The following is a 12,231-nucleotide window of genomic DNA, read 5'->3' on the forward strand; positions in this document are numbered from 1 at the left end:
AAACTTTTTTTATTGGACAATATCGAAAAAAGTTAAAGAGATTTGCCACATAAATTACATGAGAATGGTCTATTTTTTTCCAAATATGTATAGCCAAAACACCAATTTTAGATAATCTTTTTCCACATATTTCACAAGAGTTATAAAAAAATTGAACAGGGGTTCCCCTTGGGACAAGTTACTTAAAAAACATAAAAAATAACGTCCGGTTCACTATAGGACAGGTTTTCTATAGATTCTTTTTAAAAAAATAAAGAAAGCCGTCCGGTTTACTTACAATATACACATTATCTCACGCGGAAATACCAACTAACCATACAACATATATATATATATAAAAGACCATTCTCATGTAATTTATGTTGCAAATCACTAACTCTTTTAGATATTGTCAAATAAAAAAAGTTTGGTCAGGTCAATGTTAAAATTCTTTATCACAATCATATCTATCAAATGCCTAATATATTCTACTAAGACATATAAAAAGATCACTACTCTAAGTACCATACTGAATATTTTATTGGTCATTCTTTGTTGTTATGTTTATTTTGTTGTATAAAAAGTTTAAAGTTCTATTAACTAGTAAATGCTATCTAAAGTTGTATTTATGACAAAAAAGTTTTTGCCATATATAACACGCAACGAAGTTGAAAATAAAAATGAAAAACTCATTTTTTAAGGAAAATCCCTGGTAAAATCTCTTAATTTTAATCAATAACTTTATATTATGCACTACTACGTTATTTAAAATAGAAAAAAACTTACAGTTCACTATTTTTTTTTAAATGCACTTCGTGAAACTATCCCTTTACAAAAAAAATACCTAGTAGTCAGGGATGTATAATTTTTTTCTAATTCCAATTTCTTTCCCTTTCTCTCGCCATATCTTTGTTAAATTTTTTTTTCAAATAAGGTACCTAAACATATGATATCCTTACTTTAGATATGAAAATTTTATAAATACGGAATTATGGAAATTATATACCTACTTCTGTCAGTATTTCATAAATTCTTATTCCCAAGACTTGCTTGATCAATATTAATTTATCTATGCATTTAGTCCTTACATTTACATTATAAACTTAGTCCTATAAAATTTGAACCTTTCAGATTAAACATGAAGTATGAGGTTCGAGGGGGGCATCACCCTGACATGAACCCAATGTATAATAGGAATAATGAGTATATGATGGGACATCCTTACCACAATAATGAAGGAAATAATGAGGTAATACAATTATTCAACCCATGTGGGGAGCACCATCCAGATGTGGTTTACCTTGGTACTAACTTTTAATGTTTTAGTAATACTTTTTTACAATTATATTGCTAATGCAATGTTCCTTGATTTCTGTGGATGAAAAATCTTCATTTGAACTGTTATTATATTTCTTTAGAATGACAATAATTTTTAAAACAATTATAAATTTTTTTGTTTTAGTCTGATGTAAATCCTGACCTATGGGAAATCTTCCAAGTTCTAAAGAAAACAAAAATAATTTTACAACAGTTTGCTGAAGAGTACAACAGAAGGTAGAAATTCAATTTTATATAAGTTGAAGAGTGAATTTACAATAGGTATATAGATGAGGTTGGGAGAGTTCATTTTAATTGTTCATTTTTGAACAGGGTAAGATTAATTTTTCTTGCTGGTTTGAATACCAAAACAGCAACCAACCTCATAATTTAATTTGATGTAATTTCTGATGGGATAAGCTGGCAGATTATATTGTTTTAAATCAAATTTTAAAATTTAGAATTCAAGAGCCCTGGAGTAATCAACACTTAGGACAGCTCTTCATTGAAATCAGCTATGCACATGACAAACTTGAAAATTACATCAAGGACAACACAAACAACTCAAAAGAAATCCTCGTGCAACCAGACTTTCCTAAGATAGAACCTTATGAATGTGACTCTTCTTTTGATCCTCAAGAACAAAGAACAGAAAAGGAATCCTCTCCCCCTCCCCCTCCTCCTGTACATGATCAAAATAAAAGCAAAGAGGCACAGATTGATGAAATTGATTGCACAGATTTTCTTGAACAAACAGAGGAAGATGCTGAAAATAATGATGGTGCTGGTGAAGGGGGTGAGGGTGGTGACACAATCAAATTAGAAGTTGATGAAAATGAGAATTCAAATGACAACGATAATGAGAATGACAACGATAACGACAATGATTCAGATGAGAATATTGAAGATCAGGCCCCAACTGATTTTGACAATGACTTCACAATTGATAGTTTTTATGAGCCAAGAGTTGAAAATCAAAATATTCCTCCAAATCCTAATATGAATATTAATATGAATCAAGTAGAAAATTCTGAGAGCAATAATCAGGAAGAAATGAAAAAGGTAATTTATACTATCAAATGTTAAAAATACAAAGAACTCAGAAGTTCTTACGAATTTTAATATCTATGTTAATTTTTTAACTGTTTATCAGATACCTTTTCTACTAAATATTTATTTTATATTACTATTTTTTTGTCATTACAATATTAATAACAGAAATACGTAGGTAAATCTTTTCTATTGCAGGTAGGTATAAAAGACAAAATTATATTTTTAATTTAAAATGTAATTTATTTTGTAGGCACCTATTGTTCCCCACAAGAACTTCTTTAAAACAATGAAATGCGTCATTTGTGGAGAAACCTTCCAGGGAATAGCAAAGTTAGAACTACACTACCTCATTCACGGTGAAGGACCACACACCTGTAGAACCTGTGGCATCGAGAAGGAGACCATAGCACAGTTGTCAGAGCATTTCCAGGAGCATGCAGACACGGAGAGGATCAACTGTGAGATTTGCAATCGGGAGGTTGGCAAGGGACAGATGGCCAAACACTTGAGTTACCATTATGGTAAGTAAGCATTTTCACAGTGGATTGTTTTCGCTTTTATTTTTTTGTAACTAGCGGCTACGCCCCTAGAGGCCTCTAGGGGCCCTTGAGTTGGTGATTGGAAAGTCAACCATCCCCGTCCACTTTCAATTGCAGTTTTAAAAAGAAAGTTTTGGTACACTTAAAGGAAGAGAAGTCCAGTAAATCATACAGTGGCAACACATTCAATTATTTTAAGTTGTGAAGAAATTGTTACTTTTCTAGGATTTGGTTTAGCCGAATGTGAAATATGTCACAAGCAATATCCCCGCTACAGGATCAAGATTCACATGCAGATGGTCCACAGTGCAACAAAGGATTTTGCATGTCAGTTTTGTGAAAAGGCATTCTCCATCAAGGGTTGTCTCACCAAACACATGAGGATCCATACAGGTGTAGTAAAAATTTTATGTAACCTCATATAAAAGTAACAGGAAGTTTTTCTGTTTGTGTGTCTGTACCTTAAGATATCGTTACCCGCTCGACCGAAATAGTTCTTATTAAGGGTCCAGGTAAATATTTAGAATATTTTGGGGAGGGTTCCTCCACCCTTCAAATAGGAAAACCCTAGGAAATATATTTTATAACTAAGAAATGGAAGTGGATATGAAAGTTCAAACAAAAAAAGTCGTCTTTTATTGAAAACACGAGGGTTATAGGAACCCAGTCAAACATGCGTCATCTCTCCAAAAAAATTAAATGACAATTTTAAATTCATAGCAATGATAGGAATCTTTTTTTCATTGAAAATGAAAAATAAATGACCAGCATTTTTTTTTCATTTTTGTAATTTTCCCCCAAATGCCAGAAAGATGAAAAGAATGTTTTTTTCATTGAAAATGAAAAGAGAATGACCAGCATTTATTTTTCATTTTTGTAATTTTTCCTAATTTTTAAAGAAATCTTTTTTTAAGTCTAGTGGTGAAAAAAAAATGATGTAGCATGGATTTTTCAATTTTATGTTTTTAAAAAAATTCAATGAATTTCATCCAAAATTCATTTAATACGTTAATAAAATGTGAGTTTTAAAATACGACATTTTATTTTATTTGAAATATAAAATTAAACAAAATTAAACGCGGCATTCATTTCCTTCTAGGATTTGGGACATTTTCTGCATAACAATTTTACCCCTAAAATCAAATCATCTAGAAAATTGTAAAAATTAAACAATTATGCTCTCTTGAAACTTAAAAAATAGTATAAAATAAACAGTTTTAAATCATATAAAATAAAAGTATTTCAAGAAACTTTTGCCTATGGACGATTTTAATCTCTTATATGCGAGGAATTTTTACAGGTGAGAATTTTCTGTACATATTTTGTTGCAGCAGACAGACAGTTTTAAATTGAATATAATACAACGGTTATAATTACAAAGCGAAGCCCTTATGTTCGCGTTTTATAGACTTCAAATTGTTATCTCTGTTCTGTTTTATTTATCATATGATATAATAAGATGTAAAAACTTTAGTTAATATTTATGATAATCATTGCATAAGCGTACTATTTCTAGAAGTTAAGAAATAAACCCATTTTCGACTAAAATTTACTGTATGCGACTCATTCATAATATTATCATACTTTTCACTAATCTTCTATATTTTCAGATGTTTCGAATTAATTGTTTAACTTTAGATGGCCTGTTTTTGTTAAATATTTCATTTACTGTTTAAAGATGGCGCTAGAGCTACCAGAAGTCCATCAAATGTAACCTTATTCTTCCCGCTAAGAAGTTTTGGACGTACAGGTGTGGACTATTTAATTTTTTAACATAGAAGCTCAGAGACACTTACTTAGAATTTCTTATTAAAGTGAGAAAACAATGGTCGGAAAGTTTTAAAAACCAAGTACCTAAAGAAAATGCTTTTTTAAGTTCCAATAATTAAACATGATCAAAATTGAAATATAGCCTTGTTGCAGAAATTATTATCTAAAGTTTAATAAAGATTATAAAAAATATATTACTAAATCAATCGATTCAGTGGTTACTGACATATGCATGGTTATTTGAGCCTTGGAATTGTACATGCAGTAGAAAACTAAATATATTTATCCAAATGTTTTACTAAATTCAATAGCTTAATCAAACCAAGATATTGTTTATCAGATACGTTTATTTAAGAGATGTGTTATTAGTCGCATCGTATTATAGACAGCTTTCCGCGGATAGTAAAATAAAAAAATGTTAGATTAAACCCATTGTTTTACCCCTAGGGGCCAAAGGCAAAGGCCGACAAAACTGATATTAATTTTATGATTGTCATAAATTGTCTCTAATACGATGCTCTACGTGATTTTTTGGTATGGCTGATAACCGATTCTAATCCAGCAGATATTAACCGGTTTCAAAGTGGGACTGAAAAAACTATATTAATCATAATTAAGATAGGTATGTAAAAAGAAAATAATGTTTAGATTATTGTTTGTCGGATATGTAACCAGGCAGAGGGGATAAAGATGAGATGCAAGAACATTATTTTTCTGCCTTCTTTGAGTTCAGGTTTGTCAGTATTTTTAGTCAGGGAGGGAGGGGACAATGGGCTGTTCATTACACTGGTCCCCTAAGGTTTATTATAACATTTTCTTATTAGTTGGCTTAACAACTTAAGGGTTTTAAAAAAGGGGGGGGGGGGGATGTGCCACTTTTTGTAAACGCCGCCGCCGTTTCTTTACAGTTCCATATTGTTCTCCACGTAAGCAACTGCTTTACCGAATTTTAGAGCATTAACTCTTTTATGGGCTAAGATCATGCGTGTTTTACTTTTGGGTTCAAAAAGTGGCAAATTCGCCCCCCCCCCCTTTTTTTTATTGGTTAGTTGAGTTGAACTTGAGTGTCCTTTCATACAAAGTAGGTAACTTATCTTTTTTAAAGAAGCATATTTTTATTTGGTATATCCTTTGAACGATTTCAGTAGCAAGGTTAACATATCTTTGTAATATTCATGATTTGCTTTTTTATGACAGCTGTATATCTGCTCTATTAATCAATTTATCCATTTGTCCTTCCATGATTTTTTGTGCTTTGAAAGAAACTTATGAATGTTGTCATCCTTGTTTTGTTTTAAGGTGAATAATGAGAGCAAGGGTGGATGTGATTGTGAATTCTATAGTTGGAACTCAACTTCAAGGAATGAAATAAGACTCTGCATAAGGGATTTGGCATCTTTTTTAAAAACAAGATATTACATCTGATAAATGTACCTATCTGTAATAGAAGTTTTTGTAAAATTAATTTTGATAAAGCATTCTAGAAACTTTTAAAATCACGTTATAGTTTCCTGAAAATTGTGGTAATCAGGGAGGGAGGGGACAATTGACTATACAATACACTCCCAAATTTTTATAAACACTTTCTTATATTCGTTGGTTTAAAAATATTATATACTTTTGTCCTAGCTAGTTGTGTCCAAATGTTTATAAATTTATTGTTTTTAGACGTATCCCTTAAGATGCTAGATATTATGTAAAGCTTATTTCTGTGTTGATTGTAGTTGAGCAGAATTGGTGCTTCTGTTTAGTTCACCACTGCCCCGCCAGTCCGTCTGTACTTAAGGGTAAGATTCACAAAAAAGTCCTTTTATTAAAGTTCCAGTATGCCTAATGACCTGAGAAAATAGATGAATGATTAAATTAAGCTTTTTATAAATAGAGGTCCTTTCACTGATCCGTCCATCCGTATGTTTTTACAATAAGAAGAAATTGAGCAATCGTATTTTTAGATTTTATATTTGTGCCAATAATTTGCAAGTGGATTTTGCCTGTCTGTCTAGTATATGTACATATATATGTCGTAACTAAAAGCTAAAAATTTAACATTTTTTTAAATTTCGACTTTTTATTTTTTTGGTATACCAAAAAAACTCTTTATTTTAATTAAATTGAAAATATTTTTTTTGTCACTATAGGATAGGTAAGTTTATGTTGTGTTGTATTGGGTAGCCCCACAGGGTTAGGGCCTTAAAGGGTTAGTTTATAAAAAAAAATAACAACACCATTTTTTAAAAAATATAAGGAGGGTGATTCCAAGCTCTGTAGGCACTTTGTGTGAGGGACCTATTTATTCTATGTTTTATTTCATACTTCCATTTATGTTGCAAATATAAATAAAATATGATTTTCAAATCTTGATATTTTAAAACTACCTGGTAGAAAATTTAAATTCTTTCAAATATATGTCCTTTAGATGTAGTTTAAACCATTGAACAGAAAAAGATATGCAGTTCACTAAATTAAAGATTAAATGCATTTCGTGCAACTACCTCTTTAAATTAGTTAAGATAATAGATAGTAAAACTTTCAAAGAAGAAACTTAAGGAATAAAGTTTTCTTTGTAATTTTTCTTACAAGGACTTGAGACAACCATACACATCACAATAATAGCTTTGTTTTTTTTCTTATTTTGTAAATCATTGTAAAAGGGAAAGTAAAAAAAGACAATTTACAGAATAAATAAAAAAAATTTAATATTTCAGATACCAAAATCTGTGTGCAACATATCCGCAATAGTCCTGGGCGCAGAGTTGAAGAAGATCAATGTCGAGAAGAACAATAATTTAATAATTTATCAATCTTTCTTAGCCAGTACTGTTCAAATAGACCTACTTTTTATTTCTAGTCAAAAACCAAAGTTCTTAATTTACTTCAAAGACTCGAGTGAGTGTTATTTTATTACTCGCAGATTTATTTCTTGCCTGATTGATATTTTAATGATATTATTCTGTGTAACAACAATAATGTCTTTAAATATCAATAAGTTTAAAACTACAGCTCTTAAATTAAAAAACTTCAGTAACTTTATGTTTTAATTATTATAAGCCTAATTCATATTTTTTTGCTTATGTGCTGAATATGGGTTTTATTATATTGTCTAATAATGTATTTCTTATGTACCTACAATATACAATCATCCTAATATATAAAGTAGTAAGCTTTTTTTTGTCTGTACTGTAGCAAAGGATCTCACTATCTGATACATATAGGTCTTAGGATGGTTATGTTTTTTTAAAACGTCTGTGTAGGTATATTTTAGGCTATTTTTCTGCCCTTCCATATTCTTTTGAAAGTAGAGCCCTAGTAATATATAAATTACTAGCGGCTTCGCCCCTAGAGGACTTTAGGGTCACTTGCGGAGGGTGAATCCCAAAACCTATTTTTTTTAATTAAAATTTTAGTTTTAAAAATAATAATTATTATCGGGGGGGGGGGGGATACGTTTTTAGGGGCGATTTCTCTTTGGAGGGTGGTGGTACCCTCCCCCAAACTTGTTCTTCCCCCCCCCCCAACTTTAAGTGCCTCTAGAGTCTTCTTGCGTAGCCGCTAGTATCTTACAAGTCATTTTTAAGCCCTTTAAAGGTTTGTTTCAGTAGGTAGTAATTTTTTAAAACAACTTATACAATTTTATTTACTTACAAATGTTCTGCTTATTCTGACACCAGAATAATTGTTACTTCACTTTTATGGGTATTATTATCTTTGTTTTATGTTGGAACACGGGGAAGGTGGGGGGAAGGGATGATTCCCTCTTCACCACCAACGCCTTCTATCCTTCATGTTGACACCTATTCTGTAATAAAATTGTAATTTATTGACTAATTAAGTAGGTAATTTAGTCTTCAGTATGGCTTTACAACCGATTAATTTCTGCAGGAATTGAACCGGTTCTTAGTCATACTGGAAAATCATGTATAGCATCTTATTATAGACAATTTCCACAAAATAAAAATAATGACAAATATACTAGTTTTGTTAGCCTTGAAGGGCCGTATCATTTTAATGTTCGCGAAAAACTGTCTATAATACGATGCGTTAAATATCTATTCTTGTGGTGCTGTTAAAATGTCTGATCAATTGAAATATTTACCAAATATATATTTTTTATAGATTTTCATTTGTTTTATTATTTTTAAATGAATTTTTAATGCCGCGTCATTCAAAAGTCAGGTCTACACAAAAATGACTATCATTTAAAAGTCAGGTCTCCACAAAAATGACTGTCATTTAAAAGTCAGGTCTTCACAAAAATGATTTTCATTTAAAAGTCAGGTCTTCACAAAAATGATTTTCATTTAAAAGTCAGGTCTTCACAAAAATGATTTTCATTTAAAATTCATTTCTATAATCATCAAAATCGGTGCCATTTTAGAAGGGAGTTGATTCTGAAATATCCCTGATTTTCATTTTTCTGGCATGATGATTTTAAATGAATAGATGTAAGCGAAAAAGATGAATTTTAGATGAATTTCAATGAAAATGTTAGCTGGGAATGTTAGCTTCCTTATTTTTCGTCTTTATAATATTCTCTACCTTGTAATTAAAATAAGTCGAGAACAGCAAAGAACAGCAAAGATTGTATAAAATTTAATTTAAGCGAAAAAATTATTTATTATTATCCAATCTTTTTTATATTTTGGCTGTAGATTCACTTTCTCTTTTAATCCTGGCTCGGCAGCCACGTGTCAGCCAAGACAAAGCCTCAAATTTAAACTTAAATATTTTTTTAAAAGATGGCCTTACTTGGGTCAGGTTTAGACTTCCAGCTGATTTTAAAATTGTAAAGGGTTGATTTATCTGAGGCTTACCAACATCTGACGCGCGGCTGCCGAGACCTACATTTAATCTTTCCCTACATTTTTTGAGATTAAATAAACTTCTACGTCTTCAGGAGAAAAACCGTACAACTGTTCTTTTTGTGGAAAAGCTTTTAGCCTGAGAGCTCTTTTGAATTGTCATCAAAGAATACATACAGGTTAGAAATAATGAATTACAATTCATCAATAAAGTCCCTGTCAGGAGCATTTTCATCGTAAAATGAGTGTGTGACTCGTTTTTCTACACAACCAGTTACAACTGCTTCATTTTAATAGAAATTGATGTTGCTTCAAGTAAATATCTAAGAAATGTAGCTGATTTTAGTTTATACCTCTTTCAGGAGAAAGACCCTACTCATGTGAGGTTTGTGGAGATTCCTTTAGACAAAGTTCTCACTTGAAAACGCATAGAGCCCTTAAGCACGAGGGAAAGAAAGTAAAGGATATTGTTACCCGAGCTAAACAGGTGGAGACAATGTGCGGGGTTTGTGGAAAAGTGTGCTCCAGCAAAGCACAGCATAAGGAACAGTTTTATGTTTATTTACAAAGAATAAATCTTATAAACATTACAGAGTTGTTAAATTGAATCTTATTAAAAAGTATCAGGTGCTGAAATAAACATTTATGTAGCAATGAAAATTATAAAAATACATATATTTAGCTAAGTATATTTTCGCTTCTGTGGCTATTTTTTCATTGGAATGGTTAATAAATGTTAAGTTTATAAGAATTTAACTTTGTTCGTCCTAAAAATAAGAGTGGGGGAAGTTTTGACACATTTGCGTAAACAGTGAGTTTAGACTTTATCTTGAGACTGAGAGGATAGTTATTAGGGATAAAATCATTCTTATATGATAAATTTTCCCAAGTTTTAAGATTTTTTGGATAGGCCTCCCGGTTTAGGAGCTGCAGGACTCTAGGTTCAGGAGCTGCAGACCTCTAGATGGTCTCTGGAGAGGTAAAAATCAAAACCAAAAATTTAAAAAAGAATTTTTTGAAGAGTTAGAGGTCATTTTATACAACAAAAGAAAATTTTTAAATGTTATTTCTATATTTGAAGAAAAAAGATGCATATTTTGTTTAATAAGTTGACCTCTATCTCTTCAAAAAATCTTAAAACTTGAGAAAATTCACCATATAAGAATGATTTTTTCTTTTATAACCTATCCTCTCAGTCAAAAAATAAAGCCTATACTCACTGTTTACGCAAATGTTTCAAAACTCCCCCCCCCCCCTCCCTCTTGTACTATTCAAACTATAAAGGGATGAGTAGTTTGCGCTAAAAATCCGTAAAGGTTGTGAGTTTTAGGTTAAAAACAGTAGTAGAACGAAAAAAAATTAAGTTAACTTTAAAATTTTGTTTGTCTATAGTTCTTTTCAATAAGAAAAACGCATATTTAGTGAATATTATCGTTCTAATACTATTTTTAAGCCTTAAAACTCACACCTTTACGGATTTTTAGCGCAACCTTCTCCTCCCTTTGTTATCACGTGCTTTGAACGACAATCTTTCGAATGAACGTACTGGCAGACTTTAGTCCCTGAATATCCGTATAAAACTGAAACGTACAGATCCACATGAGAAAGCACACTGGAGAGAGACCGTACAAGTGTGACCATTTTGAGTGCGAGAAAGCTTTCACCACGTACGGGGCTCTCAAGGCTCATCAGGATTCTCATTCTACCACTAAGAATTACTCTTGCGACCAGGTATCATTCAAAGGATCTTGCCAATATTGTTTGTTTAAATAGAAATATAGTCTTAAAACAAAAACCTATTCCACTTTTAAAATAAAAAAAAATATATATAATATTTTCTTCATTAGTGCGGCAAAGCATTGAAGAGCAAGATGGCCCTGTACACTCACGTCAAGAACCACAACACCAACGAGATTTACCCGTGTGACCAGTGCCCTCTCAAATATAACAGAAAGGCTAACCTGGCTCGACACATAAAAGTGTTCCATGAAGGAGTTAAGAATCATGTTTGTCAAGTGTGCAACCAGGCATTTAGTGATAAGAACGTAAGTATTGTTTTGATAGCAATGCTTCTCTTTTTCTCTATTTAAACCTATTTTTCAGTTACATCTTTTTCCTATTATTTCACCCTTATTTCAGGTTAGAAAAAGATAAGGGGGGAGGGGGATTCATTGCTAGATAGGAACTTTGAAGGAAAGCACCATTTTTTGCCCTTTTTTTATTAAAAAAAAACAACTTTTTATCAGGTGCTGTATCCTTGCCGGGCTCATTCTCTAGGCGTACTATCCCTCGGAGCTTTTCTAACCTTTACTTAACCTAAAAAAACAATAATACGTTTTCATTAAATAATTCACTTTTGATACAGATCCAATATAAGGGAAACTTCCGATATATCTCATATTCACAACTTACCTACAATTATTTTTTTAGATTTTAATCCAGCATCTGAGAATCCACACAGGAGAGAGGCCATTCTCATGTGAAGTCTGCCTAAAATCTTTCTCTCAGCCAAGCGCACTGTACAACCACAAGAGAAATTGTCAACAATTTACATAATTATCTAGTCTTTCAGTTTTGTCTTCTTAGTTGCCATAAATCTTACAATGCAGTATCAAAATATTCTAAATTTATTTGTATTATAATATATAATCTAATCTCATAATTGTATATAAAATGTATTTATGTATAATATCAATTATAAATGTTATAGTTAAAATTGAAATATTGTATAATCCTCCTTAATAGTACAAACCTAAGTATTAACTATAAATAAT

At 31.2% G+C, this 12,231-nt stretch overlaps 1 protein-coding gene and 1 long non-coding RNA gene across 5 annotated transcripts; both read left to right on the top strand.

Moving 5' to 3' along the window:
- The first annotated feature begins 3 nt into the window (after positions 1-3).
- Positions 4-12,173, top strand: LOC145318163 (uncharacterized). The gene is made up of 10 exons (XM_080159512.1): positions 4-1,228; positions 1,442-1,533; positions 1,758-2,358; positions 2,600-2,870; positions 3,114-3,281; positions 9,553-9,636; positions 9,820-9,999; positions 11,049-11,188; positions 11,305-11,502; positions 11,888-12,173. The coding sequence occupies exons 1-10, from the start codon at positions 1,118-1,120 to the stop codon at positions 12,011-12,013; spliced, it is 1,971 nt and encodes a 656-aa protein (XP_080015638.1). The 5' UTR covers positions 4-1,117; the 3' UTR covers positions 12,014-12,173.
- On the top strand, positions 4,475-8,778 carry LOC145318287 (uncharacterized). 4 transcript variants are annotated; one of them, XR_013879297.1, is made up of 6 exons: positions 4,475-4,638; positions 5,307-5,391; positions 5,958-6,017; positions 6,381-6,445; positions 7,364-7,777; positions 8,234-8,778. It is a non-coding gene; the product is annotated as an uncharacterized LOC145318287 (long non-coding RNA). The 4 variants fall into 4 exon arrangements; XR_013879300.1 differs by having other exon boundaries at positions 7,364-7,544; positions 7,646-8,778; XR_013879301.1 differs by having other exon boundaries at positions 7,364-7,544; positions 7,659-8,778.
- Positions 12,174-12,231: the final 58 nt, after the last annotated feature.

Source organism: Acartia tonsa, chromosome 1, assembly GCF_053477335.1.
Source record: "Acartia tonsa isolate MP-2025a chromosome 1, ASM5347733v1, whole genome shotgun sequence".
Taxonomy (NCBI): Eukaryota; Metazoa; Arthropoda; class Copepoda; order Calanoida; family Acartiidae; genus Acartia; species Acartia tonsa.